Raw genomic sequence first — 18,620 nt, forward strand, 5'->3', positions numbered from 1 at the left:
TAATCCATATTTAAAATTCTCCTACTAGCTCTCAATAAAAAACAGCCTGACAGACAGCATTTACAAACAGTCTTAGGAGTTGGTTGCATTTTCTACTTCTCACAATCCAAGCAATCCCAATTACACATTTAGACTAACAAGTCCTTAAAACCTTACTCCACAACTTGGACGTCCTATTTTGGTGTTCTAGTGCTAATTTTCTTTTTTTTGTCTGTTTCCTTTGCTCAGTAACAGCTTTTCCTCAGAAACCTACTTTAGGCAGTTTAGATGAAAAAGACATCTGTAAGGCTAAGGTGTGTTTGGGTAGTTGCTTATCTGAATGTTAGTGTGAATGTTAGTTTGAAGAGGAACGTAATGTCAGTGAGAGCTGTGGTAACAGCTTTGATTGGGAGGACACAGCTGTAACTCGCTGGTTTTCAGACTGGAAGAATGGCAGTTAAAGTGTCAGTAGAGTGCATGGAAGTAAAGAGTGGCTGAATTAAGTACTGATTGATTTGATTGTATACAAATAAGTTAAAATATATGTTTCCTGCTTTTTTGCTGACACTGAAAAAATGTACTTAATTGTTTGTTGTTTTGGGAAATTAAATGAAAGGGTGGTCTCTGACTTTTACACAGTACTGCAATGCTTTATACACTACACACTTTAAAAAGATGGTTCTTTAAGGGTCCTTTAGTAAAGGCAATGGTTTGGTTTAGAACCATGAGTTCAATATAGAACCATTGTTCAAATAATTCTTTGCATGGTGAAATGGTTCAGATTGATAGAGAATGTGTTGTATTCAAAAAGGTACCATATAGAACCATATACAACACATTCTCCATCAATCTGAAGAACCATTTTTACCTTTTATCTCATGTATTTTTTGAATCATTAAAAGATCATGGATAGTTTGGTCTGCTGGTTTGTATAATTAGTCAAAATAATCAGTAGATCACTCAATTACTAAGATAATCAACAGTCACAGCCCTTTTGTGGGGACAAAATGTCTCCATTATAGCTGGAAAGCATGGCAGTTCAGACTCTGTAGGGATGCTGGTGCCAATGAATAAAAAAGACAATAAAAGCTTTTTATTTGAAAAACTACAAGTGAAAAGACTGTATGTGTGTGTCATATCCTTCTTAACCTTCCCGACCCACACACACCCACACCCTGCCCCCAAAACTCATAAAGAACCCTCACTGGCCATCACTGACAAACACAGTCTTTAAAGCCCTTGACCTCAAAAGCCATCTCATCAATGTGTAGCCTCACTAGTGGCCTTAGTGGCTGGACATGAAGTGGAATCAGTCATATGACTGGGCTTTTGGGGACCAGCCAGATCCTCCCGCTGGGCTTTTTCTGCAGTTTCTCTCTTCTCAACTCTCTCTCTCTTTTTCTCTCTCTCTCTCATTCAGAGGCTTTCCTGTAACTTAAGGCTAACTGCTGGCTTGGGACTGTCAGTAAGCAGCATTCAAGTGACAGCTTCTCCAAATCTCTCCACATTTCTCCTGTGGATTTCCCAGCTTTGCATACGTTAGTGACTTTCAATAGGTGCAGGCGTAATGCCAAGCTTACCTTGGTTTTATCGTCCACCACTCTCAGGCCATCAGCAGAGACCCACAGCACAGCCTTGACCGTCTTCTTTCCACTCTGCAATAAAAAACGGATTTACAGCACTAGACTTGGGCACACATTCTACATTTTTCATATATTTTCGGGTTTTTTTTCAGAAACGCACTTATGTTTGTGCACATTTAGGCACCACAAACAGCCTTAATTCATTTTTACATGACTGTTTTCCAACCTTAAAATCTGTGCAGTTCCCACCTCTACTTAGACTTAAACAGGCTGTTTTTGTTCCTGTGCCTTTAGGACTGATACATGTAAATGACCTCAGTTCTGAATGGCTGCCCTGTATTGTGCCTCATTCAGAAAGCAGTTCAGGTTGAAAAGTACTGAAACACCTGTTAAATTCAGACTTCAGAAATGTCAAAAAAACCTTCTCCACTCCTTTTGTCTGTATCTAATACTGCATTTGCTTCCCAACAGTCAGGAACAGCACAATGTTTAATCAGTTTCCTCCTACTTCGTCTTCGCAACAACACTCCTGATCACTTCAGTGTGAACAGGCGGGCTACAATGCTGCATATTTAATGGGTGGCCAAATATAAATATGTTTATGGCTGTGACATCACTATGATGAATTCAAAATAGCCACATTTAAACTGCATTGACTGTAGAAAGAATAATTTGAAATGCTAGAAAAAACAAAGATATTTGAGTTTTTGGGTTTTTTCCAGTGCAAGCTGTTTTGTCCAACAGTTTTTGGCCTGCTGAGTCCCATGAGCACAGACTGCTCCATTCTCTCTTTAGCTTACTGGTGAGGCAGAACACAGGTGCTGAGCCATGCTAAAGTGCTGAGAACACTGAAAAAAAGGAAGAAGGAAAAAATCCCACTAAGGCCAGTGTGGGGCAGCAATAGCTCTGCCTGGAAGCAGGAGAGTGAGTGAGTATGTGCGAAAGAGAGAGAGAGCAAGACAGAGAAATGGAATGTAAATAAGGAGGAGCAATCCTGGAGGACACAGATAGAGTAGAAGGACCTGAAGGAATTCCATCAACTTTTAAAATGAGGCCCAGAAGCCATGCTCCAAATCTGCTAAGACAGCAGCGCGCAGAAAGGCAATTACAATGCGGAAGATAGTGAAGCCTACAGAGAACGGGAGCGAAGTCGAGGGGCTCGGGGAGAGAAAGGAAGGAACAGGGCAAGCTGAGAGGGGGAGGGAACGACTGGAAACAGCTGGAGAGCTCTGCTAGGAGACAGAAGACAAGAGGATTGGGGGATGGAAGGGACCACACACTCAGTCCGGCACTCAGGGCCGTCCTGCCCATCTCAGGACAATAAATAAAAAAGCAACAGCCTCAGACTGAAACCTCCTTTAAAAGCAGAGATCCGCACACAAATAATGTATTTAATATGGCATATATTACATAATTATCCCTGTCTGAAAACAAGAACATGTCTCTGAGGCTCCATCAGCCCAAGCTTCTGAGAGGTTTTGGCAGAAATGATACAGGATGATGGGATGAAATACAGTAGCTACAATATTCACCTAAACACAAACTGCTTTGTTATTTAACCTTGTTAAACCTGGTTCGTGACCAGGGCTTTATTTCAATACAACCACGTATTAGTTTTACAAAGAGGTCAGATTCATTTCAGATCCAAATTATGATAATTCTTATGGAAGGAAGACAGAGACGCGGTTCACAATGAACTTCTAGGACCATAACAGCTATTTAAACACTCATTTTTAAAGGCTTAACATACATGCAACACATAAAAAATCAGGTATATAATAAAGAACCATACATAGCTACACAGATGTGATGTATGACAGCTAGAAAAAATAAAAGAAGATTACGAAAAGCTGCAAATATGTAAATTACACCTCACATGATACGGTGTATCAAAAATTCGATTCGATTCCAAATTAGCAGCTCATATTTTTGCTAATCTAGTGGAGTAACTGAATGTGTTGCGTGCAACTTTGTTGCAAAAAACTAGTTGCATGAAAGTTTCAGTATATAACACCAGCCTTAGGGTAGTTTGGACCTGCCTGGCCATTCTATCAGCGCTTCTAGATCAGTATGCAATCCATACCAGTCCCAGTTCCAGGAGCTCACACTCATTTCTAGTTTAAGTGGCACACATTTTCAGTCTGTAATTTACAAAAAGGTGCTGAATAACCCATGCCTTAGGGAATCAGAGGTATTGGTACTGGTAGCAGTATCGAAAACCTACCCAGCTCTACTCACAACATGTTGCCTTTAAATGTTTGAGATATCAGCACACTTCAAAACCCATGTTAAACTAGGGAAGCACAGCTTTCTGATAAAGCTTTATGATGTGCTCACTTCCCTGTGAAATCCCAAATCCAATCTGCACGGTTACACATTTAGACTTAGGACTCAAAGCTTAAAGGGTTAATAGAGAAGCCAGGCCGACGTATTCACTGAGCTGATGAGAGCCGACGAAAGCACACAATGTGCTCTGATTCTGACCGCGGAGCTGCCACCCCGCTGTGATCTCTCTTATCTGACAGGCCCCCTTGTAGCTCAGGGACCAAAAGCATGCCTGATCGCCCCTGGGAGCGAATGGAAGACCGCTTGGCCATAAGACCTTTGACTTGAACGTTTGACCAAAGGCCGGTTGATTGACCAGACTTTCAGCTGGGCGCTGCTTTTTACTGCAGTACTGCTTCACCCTCATCTTTTCAAGCCTTCTCCTTTGCTACATTTTCCCATTAAAAACGCAGCTCTGGTTCCAGCAATGTAAAGACCAGCTAAAAAAGGATGGATGACCTTGAGGGCCTACTGTATTCATAGCACCTTATTCAGCTTATTCAGTTTATTTATAATAGATCAGGTTGAACATTCTGGGTTTTGAGTCATAAAGTGTGGCCATGACTAAGCTTCAGAAACGGAGAGATATTGGTCTAATGGAACAGAAAGGGACAAGACGGAGATGCTCACCACTTTCAGTTTCTTCACTGCCTCCTCACACACATGCATCCCTCTGGACTCCTCCACCTCCACCAAGCCCAGATACTGCAAAACAAGAAAGAGAGAGAGACATACTCAGATCACTGAGGCACTCGATTACTCAAGAAGAACCTTTGACTAAAACGTACCTTCTCAATACATCAGAAGGGACAGTTTGCTTGATGATAAGGCATATTTTTAAAATCTCCTACTGCTCTCTAGTCTAGGTGACATTATCAAATATTGTGACAATTTAAATAAGTGCTGATGTTATGTGAATCATTTCACTTTATTTTTGTTTCTTTGCCTTTATTTAATCAATCCTTCTGTAGAATTATTCTGCTCTATGATTAGTTCAAAAGTGTATACAATAAAAAAAGACTGCACTTAAATATATGCTAGACAAACAGAATATACTCAACTAATGAATTACACACATAACTACTTTGAACACCACTTGCAAATATTAAATTGTAGATTTTCAGTAAGATTTTACTGAATGGCAGCATTCAGAAAGCAACATGACATCAACATAAGCCTTTCACGACAACTGGCATAAACCAACATAAACTGTTATAAAGGCTTATTCCAAAAAGCATCAGTTGTCATGAACACTGCTTGTCTCCATTTTGATGTCATTTCACCTCAGCAAGTGTTATGAAAATAACAATTGTTGGGACAAACTTTAAAAAATGTCAGCAGCACTTTACTGTAGGGTACTGGTCATAAGGCTTTATGACACCTATATAAGCTTATTATGACAGCATGCCATGACATATATATAGGCATAATTTGCTTGAAAGGTTATATATGCCAGTTTTGATCAAAGTTAGCTAAAGTGGCCTTTATGACAGATGAAGCCTATTGGAATAAGCATTTATAAACATTTATGTTGGATTATGTCAGTTGTCATGACAAGCTTATGTAGGGGTCATGTAGCCTTATGAATAGTGCCCTACAGTAAAGTGTTACCAAAATGTCTATATAGCTGTAACTCTGTTGTCAGTCAAATGTTGTGTAGGTTTATGAAACCTACCGGTTTGGCATGAATGCTGGGGTACATGCAAATGAAACAAACTCTGGTATGTGAGAGCTACTCTCCAGTACAGAGTAAAATGGGCAAGCTTGTCTAGAAGAAGGGTGCCAATCACTTTGTTTTCCAACCAAACAAATGCAGAGAACTACTGAATGTCAACAGCTTTACATGACATCTGTGCAAAATATAGTTACCGTTATAAATTGTTAAGTAATATTAGAAGCTACTCCAGTTGGTGATTATACGGCTATCATATTAGCATCAGGCAAAATGCAAGCTATAGGGTGAGACTCATCACGTGGTTCATAACTAAATTTGGATTGCAATAATTCTGCATGCAGTACTCATTTGTCCAAATGTAGATTATCGTCCAAGCTTAGAGCACACTTATTTATGTACTGTTACCACACTGTTTGTTTGTACACTCTTAAAAATAAAGCTACCAGAAAGAGTTATTTGCCTAATACCACAGAAGAACCACTTTCAGTTCCCTAAATGACTTTTTTAATGGTTGGTTCTTTAGAGAACTGCTTTTGTAAATGAGATATGTGAGTGTGAAGAATCTTTTGAAAGTTTGAAGAACTTCCACATGACATAAAGATTCTAGTAAAAACCCTTCAATTGAGAAAAAGCCTTTACATCATGTGAAGGTTCTTTAAACCCTTAGGTGGTTCTTCATGGTCACACGTCTCATTTGCAAAATGGTTCCTCAGGAAAGGTGTTTCCTAAAGAGCCATTTTGGTAGGTTTGGTTGGTGTTTCTATATCGCATTGCCCAAAGAACCACCTGTGGTTGGTTCATCCATTTTTTAAGATTGTATAAAACTGCCATTCTTAGGTACCTAAGCAGCCATAGAATTTGCTGAAAAGTGTTTTTTGTTATTAAGAATTCTATATAACAATCATGTCTCTACATAAAATAAATACAAATGAACAGAAATATGATAAAAAGTTACAAGAATTAATTCAGATGTTGTGAACTTGTTAGAAGAACGGTGTTTGATTCCAGGTTTCTCCTGGACGCCCTACTTCTTTGTATTGTTATTATTATTATTCGGATTTATTCTAACTTTAATGTTTATCTGAGCAAATAAACACTTTAATATCCTAATTTTCTCAGGTGCCTAAAACTTTTGCACAGTACTGTACGTTTTAATGAAATATGTTTAAAGGCTTATATGGCTTATATTTTTTTAAATATAAATATATCTATTTCCAATAAAGTATATGGGAATCATTGAAAGGCTATGCACTGCTCCTGCCTGACTTCATTTTTATTATTTGCCCTTTAATAAATATCCAATTGCTTAATTAATCATCAGCATATTGGTAGACCGCAAATATAATACACACACACACACACACACACACACACACACACATTTTCTAAACTGCTTATCCTTCTGGGTCGCGGGGGGGGAGCTGAAGCCCATCCCAGCGGTCACTGGGTAGAAGGCAGGATACACCCTGGATAGGTTGCCAGTCCATCGCAGGGCATGCTAATATAATAATATAAACTAATTGATAGTTACTGTTCTACATTCAGCACCAACCACTAGTGTGTTCTGTTTTTCATCACCTGCTAAATTTTACGCCTAAGAGAAACACCAGACACCCTCCAGAATTTCTGGCACCCTTCATGAGGTGATCAAAAAAGTCTATAAAAATATACTCTTCTTTGAACAGTATTACCTCAGTGAATCCTTCAGTTTCTCTCATATTTTCCGTATAAGATGAAGCTGATAAACAAGAAAGCCTTTTTGGCTCATATGTACTAAGAGTGCCAGTAATTGTGGAAGGCACTGCATATCCAAGTGCTCTGTAAAGGCTCAGCGTCGTAACTGCAGTGACTGAACATAACCATAAAAAGTACAAATGACATCGTAATCATGTTCCACAGTCTATGAATCAATATAGCGCGTCCCGTACAAGCTAATAGAGAAAGACAACGCCTTTACCACGCTGCGATTCATTTCCAGCGGGTCTGGCGTGTGTTATTTGATTATGTGAGCGGTGAGGAGAGGGACTGTTAGAGGATTACAGCTCCCTCTCCCTGAGACTATGGGAGCCTCGGGCTGTCCGCGAAAACGAGGTTGAATTTAATTACGTGAACTCTTCTGCAATGAGACTTTCACATCACTTCATGATTCAGAAGCTCAGCTTCGCTTTTAGAAATGCAGATTTTTTTCCCTCCCTTTGTTTCAAATACTCTTAATGACTCAGTATATGTCCAAAACAATTTGTGCTTCTGCTACTCACCCTTAAAAATAGGCCTGAAAATCTCAGATCACAAAATGATCTGATGCGATTATGATTCTTTAGAAAGTGATTCAATGTATCATGAAATCTTGGTGGCGTAGGTTTCATTCCAACTCGTATGATTCGTGTTTTATGGGCCGACAACCTAAATTTTCCTTGTATTTTAAGTTCCACTTATAATACTTCTAACCGTTTTCAAACCTCTCTTTAACCTCCTTACAATTATACAGGCTGTTTCTGTTTCTATGCTTTTAAGACTGAGCTCTGTGCTGACTGGCTGCTCTATACTGTGCCTTATTCAAAAAGCACTCATACTAGTGAAACACTGCTTATAACTTCAGTGTCAAAAGGTGGGGTTAAACTGCTGTAGGCTAAAATAGATGGATATATGTAAATGAGTTGGTTCTTGTAAAATCACAGAAAGACTGAATTCAGAATGGGCTGTTTCTGGTTCAGTATCTAGAACACACAGGGACTGTAAAGGAATGCATTATCCAATGGGGTATGAGGGAAAAGGACTAAAATCAAACTACACCATGCTTTTGTTATTGTTGACGATAACTGTGACTTCTAAGTGTTAAAGGGTGTAAATATGACTACTTTGCCCTGCGGTGTTGTGTACGCGTCTGCCGAAAGCTGGACGTGTGGAGATCCTGGCTCTTGTCCAACCATGTTATTGACTTTCAAAGCTTTTACCAGCCAGTCTGCATCTGGCCTATTTCAGGTTGCTACCCCATTTGGCCTCGTAGACACGTCCATTAAACATGTGCTCTTGCGCCCTTACTCCTCCACAACTGTAGTCTGTCCATTAACGCAAACACCACTTCTGTCCAAAGAGCTGTAAAAGACTTTTTACCGGGAAGTGACCACAGCACAGTCACTTTCTGTCCTCTGATGAACCCTGTCTGGGAAACGAGGGCAATTTCATGCCCCATTCAAGCCAACACAGGTATCTGAGTCTGTGCTCACATTACAGGCTTTAGTGCTCATCTCCAATTTGTTTCTCAGATCTGATTTTCTGCTTTGTTGGTTCACATTTGTGTGTGTAAACAACCAAAAGCTGCCCTGAGAGGAACCTGCACAGCAGAAAAATCAATTCAGTTTAATATCACAACATTTAGGGTTCTGAAAATAGTGTCGATGCATGGAGTCTGGACGTTTGAGGCGAGCAATATGACAATATTTTAGCATTGTTATGATACATTGTCACAATATGCTTTTCTGCATTATGCATATCATGGATATGGTCAGAACCTGAAAGAACAGTGACTAACCACGTGTTTCATTACAAAATAATCAAACTTATTTCGAATATTATCATTGTAGTTTAATTATTATTATAGTATTTTGTATTATATTATTTGTAATAGTATTTTTAAATGTAGCACCACTAGTTCTGTTTTGTTTGTTCCAACTTACCGAATCTTAGAAAAACAAAATATCGTGATGCACATGTTGTGTATTGTGAAAAGTATCATGATATGATATTTTTGCCATATAGTGGCCGGTAAATGTACGTCATATTGCAACACTTAGCATATTATAAATTTCGCTACAAAATCACAGCACTGCTACATTATTATGGTAATATTGTACAGTGTATTCCCAAACCTACCGCATTAGCCACTACTGAGACTGGACAATGACCACATGCATACATGTATGAGCAGTAAAGTGTGAAAAAAATCACAACAGTCTGACCATTTGTATTATGCTCACATCACCACATATGAAAGCGTACATTTGCATCACAGATTGTGGCACTAATCCAAATTTATTTCTCTAAATGTGACACAGATCTGAATTTTTCGGAGCTGTGTGAACACAACAATATGTTCAAATCAGATTTCAGCCACTTTTATATGCAGTCCTAGATCAGACACATATTTGACTACAAAGCTGTGAACAGACTGGAGTTCATGTGATCACCGCTGTGATCATCCAGTAGGGCCAGCCTGTCAGCAGCAGCTAATGATTCTGGCTAATGATGATAAACTGTGTGCAGGCGAGGTCTCAGCAAATTGAATTTACTTATAAGGCTTAAAATACAAACATGTAAAAAAAGGCTACATTCAGAATGCAGGTAAAAATGGCTCAAATCTGATTTATTGCCCATGTGATTTTGCTGTTTGGTCATTTACAATATCTTTTCAGTGTGGCTGATATCTGACGTCTGCCTGAACAGATCAAACTCAAGTGCCACCACGAGCGTCTTGATCTGTCTAAAGCTCCTTTGATTCTTTTGTTTCTGTCATTTAAAAAAAATGAAATCATTGAAGAAAATATGATTTTAAATATCTGTTAGTTTGATTCTTCTTGTTAGAATGCAATGTGCTCATCTGTTTACACTGCATGCTTGTATCTCGCCTCTGAAAACGAAAGATGTGAACTGTAACCATAGTAACAGGCATTGCAAAAATTCTGATCAGACTACTTAGACAGAGCTCACACTGCTGCGTATCGGCTAAGTATCGGATTTCAGCAGCACATATGAAAGTGGCCCAAGTACACAAAAACAAATTTGTGTCAGATTTGAAGACAAAAATCAGATTTGGGCCACTTTTACCTGCAGTGTGAGCAGAACCAAAGTGGCTGAAATCAGATCTGAAAAGATCAGACTGTTGTGTTCACACAGCTCTGAAAAAATCAGACCTGTCACATTTAGTCAAGAAATTAGATTCATGCCATTTCAACCCTGTGATGTGAACAAGGTGGGGTGCAGGTTCAGCCTCCTACCCGGACGGCGAAGTTGCATTTGCCCTTGCGCACAGCCTCCTCGTCAGCCTGCCACTGATGCGGCCTGCTGGCCTCAGGCACATAGGTGGGCTTCTTCCTGCGCAGACTCTGACGCAGCTTGTTCATCTCCACACTCTCGGGCTCCCTGTTGCTGTAGACAGAAAGAGAAGAAGAGAAAAGTTAGCAGGAGCAAAAACACAGGCCCACTTCACCTTCATCTTAATGGTTTTATCAAACAGGAAGGCTATGAGAGTGAAATTGGCTGCACGTCGTAACTCTGAATTATGAGAAAAGAGTCATGAGAAAAATGCTGAGTGATGACATGCTGTTACAGCCAAAAGCTCCATCATAAATCTTCCTCTTGGACTCTCATGCTAGGCTAGTTAACACAGCAAGTTACATCTGTAGTGTCTCACATGTCTGGAACTACAGTACTGGTCAAAATACCGGACACACCTACTCACAGAAGGGGTTTCCTTATCATTTTGACTCAGGGCTCCAGAATAACTTTTTTCAGAACTGTCCTAAAAACGGAAAACTTGACCATTCAAAATATTAAACCGCTTTGTTTATGTTACATTTCTATCTTAATTTTTTTAATGGAATTTTTAAAGCATCTTAACAGTAATGTTTTAAAACAAGATCATATTTTGTGTCCAGATTGCAGAGGGACTGCAACAAAGTAACTTGAATAAAAATGTGAACAGACACAATTGTTAGCTTCGTGCTAACATTACGTAGGAATTCCCATTGATTGGCTAAAGGATTAGAAATGAGATGGAAAAATGGAACGTATAAAGCGAATTGGAAACAGTGTTTCCAATTAAGAATTGCTATATTTAACATGGATCTGAACAGCTGGCATGTTCATGACTTTATGACTCTATTTTACAGATATTAAGTGTTAAGTATGCACACAAGTTAATCATCCCTGAAGCGTCCCGAAAACATCATCCTATTAATAATGTCCCTGGGGCGACAGGACGAAATTAGTCTAGATCTCTGTTTTACATTTTGGATAACTGTGAAAACATATATAGTATATAAATATAGTATAAAGTACAAAACAGAACACAAGAATTATGCAACAACCAAGAAATACTGTCATTCTCTCCAGCAGCTTCATGAGGAGCCACCTGAGATGCTTTTCCAACAGGACCGAAGACTGTAACCCAGTTTAACATACTCTGAGAACATGATGGCTGCTGAAAACCACTTTTTAGGAACCAATATCACTAGTTATATTTGTCTTCAATCACTCAAGCATAAGCACTCAGATCGAAATCTTTAAGGTAATAAAAAAGCATATTTTCAATCAGGTGTGTCTCCACTTTTGCTGATACAGTGAGGTGTATCTCTATCATGCTGGTTCACTTCCTGAAGAAAACGCTTGCATCTTTCTTCCAGTGCATCTCACTGTAACATCATCTTTGCTCCTTTGCAGAATAATGCACATCGTAAGGATCTAAGTACCCCTCCTTCGTTTATGGACGAGGACTAAAGGGATCACAAGGTTCATTTTTCAAAGGCAGAAAGCACCTCGTTCTCAGTGCCTTCCAACACGAGGAGCTACATATCAAACCTTCTATTTATGCCCCATAATTAGGCCATTCATTCTTTGCCCTCATTTGCATTGGTAATTTTCAACTGCTGCATAATAAAACGTTACCAACCAAAAACAGCCTCTTCTGAAGAATGCTAATTACAGTTAACAAAGGAGGCCAGTTTCTCCAAAAAAGCCACACAAGCCATCGTGAGGAAGAATTCCACTGATTGGAGTTTGGAAACAAACGCCATTCAGCCGCGACCTCGCAAACAAGGAGCTTCAATGTAAACTTGAATGAGAACGAACAATAAAATATTGCTGAAGTCAGCTGATGCAGTTAGCTGATTACTTTTCACCTCACAACAGGCCAGGCTACTTTTTTATGTCTCTGAATCTCTCTACTCTTGTCCTTGCTTGGCTAAAATCTATTGTTGGTGTCAGAGTAAAACCTCAGAACAAAGAATGTTTTTCACTTTTATTGGAAGTTAATGGAGAAATTACTTTATTCCAAGTAAGTTTGGACCACTTCTGTTGGTCCATTCATTATGAAACTTTGACACATTATAAAGGGCAGCTGGTGATATTACATCACATCAAAAAATGAAAAACAACACAAATGGAGATATGAGGTTTTGTACCGACCGCGGCGCCATACTAGGGCCGTCATTTAATTTCTTGATGACTCAACAATACTTCATTGGTAGTTTGCATGATGACCTGCATGCAGTGAGAACCAATAGATGCAGTCATTTATATGCAATTTTTGATCCCAATACTGTAATAGAGATGGCACCTATTCCAGTACTGGGCCGATGTCTGCAGAAAATGCTGGATTGGATATGACAGGGGAAAAAAGAATAAACTCCATTCAATCCTGTAACAAATATATCCTGAAATAGATTTTCGTGCTGATTTATTTTTGTCTTCAAACATTTTCAGATCAAAACCTTTAAGGAAGTCATTCAGACAGAGCCACTGATATGCATTTTTTGTAGAGATGGCACCTATACCAGCATCATAGCGTTGATGGCGCCATTATTTCCCTGAGCCTTTTAAATCCTGCTCCTCTCACAGGTAGTGGGCGGGGCTACACAGTTTGCGTGATGAGCTGCAGTTTTAGTGAATCATTTTACACTGCGCCTGCACATCTGGCCCATAGTGCTTTAAAATATATTTTTTAATGAGTTAGTAGTGACAAGGGTTTATAGACAGGCTGCATGTGCTGAGTAGCTTTATTAAGGGCAATCCAAGACTTATAGTCATCACAGGCAGGCAGGTACACACAAAGCACATAACCAGTAAGCACAGCAAGGGTCAAACAGGGAAAACTACCAAGACAAGGAAACACTAATCAGAACTCAGTACACACAACAGAGACTTCGCAGGGCTCAAGGTCAAACAAAGGGGTGCATCTATTGGAGGAGTAATGTCCATAAACTAGCTGCAGGTGTGTGTAATGAAGGAGGAGTGGAGCAGAAGTTGGAATGAGCCATTCCAGACTGCGCACGTCCAAACAGAGCCTTCCAGAGGTGGAATTTTTTTATTTAAAAGTCTGAATACTAAATTCAAATGGGTGCATTACATTATAACTAATTGATAAATACTGCTCTTAAACAGAAAATGAAGCAGATTGCTTTCAGTAAGGTGTCTGCTGTGTTTACATGTTGGCGGTTGGTAAAGCAGATATTCCATTGTTTTCATTGGAGCTGCAGCAAAAAAATCTGCCACCGTCAGCGGCAACATTCCACCAGGAGTTTAATTTTCCCAACTTTTGCTGTAGAATCAACATAAAGCTCTCCTCTGATAACCATCCATCATTGTAAGTCTCCAAGAAACACCTGTAAGGCACCGAGCAGAAACTACACACCTCTGCCATCCTGTTGCTTTTATAGGCACAACACACACACACCCCCATACACAGACCCACAGACCCACACACACACACACACATATACATTTCCCCAGGCTTAACAGGTAACAGGTGCCAGACATGGAGCAGCACAAATAAAAACATATGTGCCCTGCTAGTGCACACACTCTCTCTCACACACTCACCCACACACACCCACAGCCAAATCCACATCCCACTTTGTTTACACATGTGTGTGTGTTTTAAATAGCCCTGTGGAGGCTTTCGTCCATTCTGGGATGATGACTGTGCCAAGTGTGACGGATCCCCTGAGATCACACAGCCGTCAGAGACCCCAAAGCCAGGACCCATGCTCCTGCTCGTGTGTGTGTGAAAGTGGGGCAGGTGCGGGCAGCTGTCTGAACACATGGCCCGCTATGGCAGTAAATGAGGAGCACGTGTTTAAGAAGGCGCTGAGTTCTTCTGGCCAGTCATCATCCACAGCTGACCTAAGCATGCTGCTATGACTAGGCGTGGACCAAACAATGTTTCAATGTTTCCAGTAAAGCAATGAGGAGACGTTGAGATGTGCTATTAGGATGCAGAGCGGAGTTTACATAACGGCGACAAAATACATTGATGTTCAATAAATAAAGTAATTCATTACTTATAATAATAGCAGAGTCTTTACGTATAATAATGAGTTTGTAACAGCAGGTTGCAGTTGCCAAGGAACATTATGGTTTTATTCAAAAATTATTCCATGAACAGTATAATGTTTTTTAATAACGCAGCATAAAATATGAAATACAACTGATGCATGCCATCATAGATGTGTATATCAAGAATTTTACAGTGGCGCTAAACGTGACTCGGCCGATCCAATTTTAGAACCAGGGTCAATTTTATGATTCTTTGTTTTGCTTCCTCAACAAGATGCTTTACATTTACAAACATAATCTGTCCTGTCACCGGTTAGATATGAGAACATGGTACATAATGAGTATAGCGCAAGGCAGAATGCTACAGTGTGCAGAGACAGCAGGGAGAGAAACAAAGAAAGGGAAGGAGGGATGTGTCAAAAGAAAAAACGAGAGAGAGTGAGAGAGAACGGGGGAGAGCTGAGAAGAGGCAGTGTGAGGGAATGAAAGAGCGAGCTGGAGAGAAGAGGAGAAGGGTGGTATTGAACACACTCATTCGTTTTCACATCTCATCCGATTGAGGTCAGCGCTCTGACGTCTGACTCGCTCTGCAAAGCCGTGCCAGACAGTCCAAACAGTCCGGTCGGCCGGCTCCACTAGCCTTCAGCCATCGGGCTGCAGGAACCAGCTTCACCAAAAAATCAAAAAAAAGGTTCTGTTGGGTTTTCTGAGTCATTTCAAACTCAAACAACAGGGCTCCCTCGAAAAACATACGGTGGAGAGGCGACGTGCAACAGTTGCAAGCCATCCGAGACCTTGAAGGGAGGAAATGAGTTCGGCAGCAAATGAGAAGCAGCTGGACTCTGACGGAAAACTGCTAAACGGCAGATGAAGAAAAGAGGATTGGCAATGTTAATACTAAACATTCACGAAAGCCAATGTATTTGGACAGTGACGTCACAATAATAGTTTCACAATGACAAACATAATGACAGCACTATAACAAGCAACACATGGTCGCTGTCATATAAAATCATTGAGATCTCATCACATTAATGTACATTAGACAACGATTTTCCTTCTCCTACAAAGATGCTACTTCAGAGATATGAGGCTTCATCATATCTACGACAGTGACGATATGCTGCATGTACAAGGCCGTACTGTTTGTACGAACAAAATTCCAGCGTTTTCACATCTTTTCAGTACAGTCCATTTTCTCAGTCTCCCACTCCCACTTCTGTCTATTTATACTCTCTCTCTCGCTTCCCCGAACATTCTCACACGTTCCGGTATCCAACGTCGCACCAGGCAGGGATGGGAGATCTAACATGATATGTGTTTCAGATGAAGTTTTCTACCCTGTAAACGTGTACAGTGGCCAGGTTCTGCTGTTATGGTCCTGTTCTCCAGCAGATTAGATCTGAGATGAATCAATGACTACAGCTGCTCTAATTCAGAGCCCAAACCGCCAAAATTTGTCCCTATTCAATTATTTACTGAGTGCTTTGTATATGTTGTGTTTGCAGTAATGAGTGGACTGGCCTCTGTTCTACTCAGCATTAGCACTGAGCTCCCTCAATAATTTGGTCTTTCTGATCACTTTGTTGGTTTCATGGGTTTACCGTGTTAGAGCTCCATTGGGCCAGAAACATACTTCACACAAGGACGTGAATGCAGACGCTTGGAGCTACGCAGACACGTTATCACTTGTAGTTGCTTTCTAAAATGTGTCGTGAGGCAATTTATAATGTAATGCATGGCCAAGCACTGTCATTTGTGTTTGGGTACTTGTGTTGAGTACGTTTCTGGCCTTGGGCTGCATTCATGAGAACTTTTTGATATCCAAAATAAAAAGCTTTGATTTGCATGATGTTTCTTTTGTGGGTGGAGATCGATGTGAATGGGAAACTCAAATATGCAAATATGAAAGTTTGTTTGAATGAAACAAAGAAGATATGTTAGCTTTACTTAAACTGGTCACTGTTGTACTGAACCTTTAGAACTGGATTTTATAGCTCTGGATGTGACCTGACTGTCATCCGTGTCTTAAAATCAACATGATGGACTGAAGCCCCACACCATCTCCTATTGGCTGACGCACTAGCAGAGAACGGTCCGTCAAATGTTCAACTCTGGCTGCAACTCTGTCTGCATTGGTCTCATTGAAATCTTTTTTGTACAAGTGTCCCTTAGTGTCCTAAGTCTCAGCCTCAGATGCTCTGCCCACAGATGTGTGGACCATCTGATATCTGTTGTGCACTAGATTGGCCACAGGCATCATGATTTTGTCTGCTGCATTCTGATTGGCCATCCACATGTCTGAGTGTATGTATTTCCATGTAACGGTCCGAATCTGTCCGTTTTACAAACACTTACTTGCTCTGGACGTTGTCTTTTTGAGCTTTTGGAGAGAGATATAGTCTTGTGAGGTCCACAGCATCAGGTCTTAAAAAGTTAGTATGATGATTTTGCACGATTTTATGAGACAAATAACATGAGCCAGGTAAGTGCACTTATGACTTCAGACTTGAAAATGCTGGTTTGGCCCAATTAAAGAGCAAATTATGTTGTTTATATTGCAACTTCAGCTAATTAAAAGCATGTGAAATGTGCTAGTGCGTTTCATGTGTTGACTTAGCCCACAAAGTATGAGATACAACACTGCAAACCATAAAAAATCATTCTTATTTTACTCTTTTACGTATTTTAAAATAACGATGAAGACCACAAACAGCACTAAACAAAAACACAAATTCAAAAATAAAAAATACGAAAACTCTGGAAGATCTTTCTTGAGTGACACCTTCGGTTTACTGCACACTTGGGGCCGAGAAAGAGCGGCGTCACGCCAAGACAAATGCGCTGTGGGTGGTTTGTGTTGGAATGGATCTCAGGAAAGCGCTGTTGGTTTTTGAAAAAGCACTTGACACTGCACACTGTTCTTTGTACAAAACGGGAGGAAAAAAATCTCCCTACATTGACAGCGTTTGCTGCCTGTGACAAAGGCAAGACAATATTCTTCTTGTAAAATACTCTGTTCTATGTCTCTGCAATCCATAGAGGAGTGAGAAAAATGGCCATGGCTCGTTTTGACATCATACAAACACAGGCATAGCTCTCAAAACACATCTCGAGAGAAGAGGCACAGCTCCTGCATGGATAAAGGTACAGGTTGGCAAAAAAATTTAGTCTACAACCCAAATATAAACGTGTGTGCTAGAGAGCTTCATTCCATGAGAACAAAAATAACAAGATCAAATTGACAAAGTTTCTCTAGTTTTTACTGCACTGCAAAATTTGTTGTCTTATGTAAGCTGACCATCTGCACAGCTCTACCCTCTTTGGTCAACAGTTCTTACAGCAATTTTTAGTATTTTCACAAAACCTCCTTGATCAGGTGCCTCTGCTTGCCTGCACTCCAGACCTTTCAATCACCAGTGGGCCCCTGTGTCCATTCCCCATGCACAAAGTTTTCTGAGAAGTTTGAGCATAGGATATATAACATGCGAGTAATTGCGGAGAACCATGCTGTCATGTCTTCCTTTTTGTTCTGGTTAGTCGTGGAGCCTTTAGCGTGTTAATGAGCCAGCTACCAGAGGAAAGTGATGAAGGTATATCAGCAGTCATGTATGACAGATGAAGTTGTTTGTAACTTAAAGCAAATCAAATGTTACAGTGTTGAAATGTAAAGCAGAACTAAAGCTTATAAAGCTTTAAAGTAGTTTACTGCTGTAGCTCATATCTTTGTCCCTCATTATTTTCGGGTTTGAAAAGGGAAATGAGTCAGATCGCAATGTAGTTCTGCTGCTGAAGTCGATACTGGTGTCTGCTCGATCCCTCGCCCCTCCAAGAGCTCATCTAACACCCTTCACTGCAGCTAAAAAAGTAATGGAACCGGCCTTAAGAGGGTGCTACGGATTCCCCGAGGGGAATGGCGAGGCCAATTGGACAAGGGCTTGTTAAAACCGGTATTAAAATGAGGGAGTTGATTTCTCTCAAGGAACTTCCTGTTGCTTTTAGGGAAG

General features: G+C 40.2%; 1 protein-coding gene across 2 annotated transcripts in view; it reads right to left on the reverse strand.

The window, feature by feature from the left end:
• The window catches only part of numbl (NUMB like endocytic adaptor protein), an 80,932-nt gene that overhangs the window by 13,539 nt on the left and 48,773 nt on the right, over positions 1–18,620 (reverse strand). For both annotated transcript variants that reach the window (XM_036558916.1, XM_036558907.1), the window contains exons 2-4: positions 10,557–10,707; positions 4,518–4,592; positions 1,560–1,634 (exon numbers count right to left, since the gene is read on the reverse strand). In XM_036558916.1, coding sequence (XP_036414809.1) covers positions 1,560–1,634; positions 4,518–4,592; positions 10,557–10,682 — 276 coding nt within the window. In that variant the 5' untranslated portion in view covers positions 10,683–10,707. The remainder of the gene's footprint in view (positions 1–1,559; positions 1,635–4,517; positions 4,593–10,556; positions 10,708–18,620) is intronic.

Source organism: Colossoma macropomum, unplaced genomic scaffold (genome assembly GCF_904425465.1).
Source record: "Colossoma macropomum unplaced genomic scaffold, Colossoma_macropomum, whole genome shotgun sequence".
NCBI classification, from domain to species: Eukaryota; Metazoa; Chordata; class Actinopteri; order Characiformes; family Serrasalmidae; genus Colossoma; species Colossoma macropomum.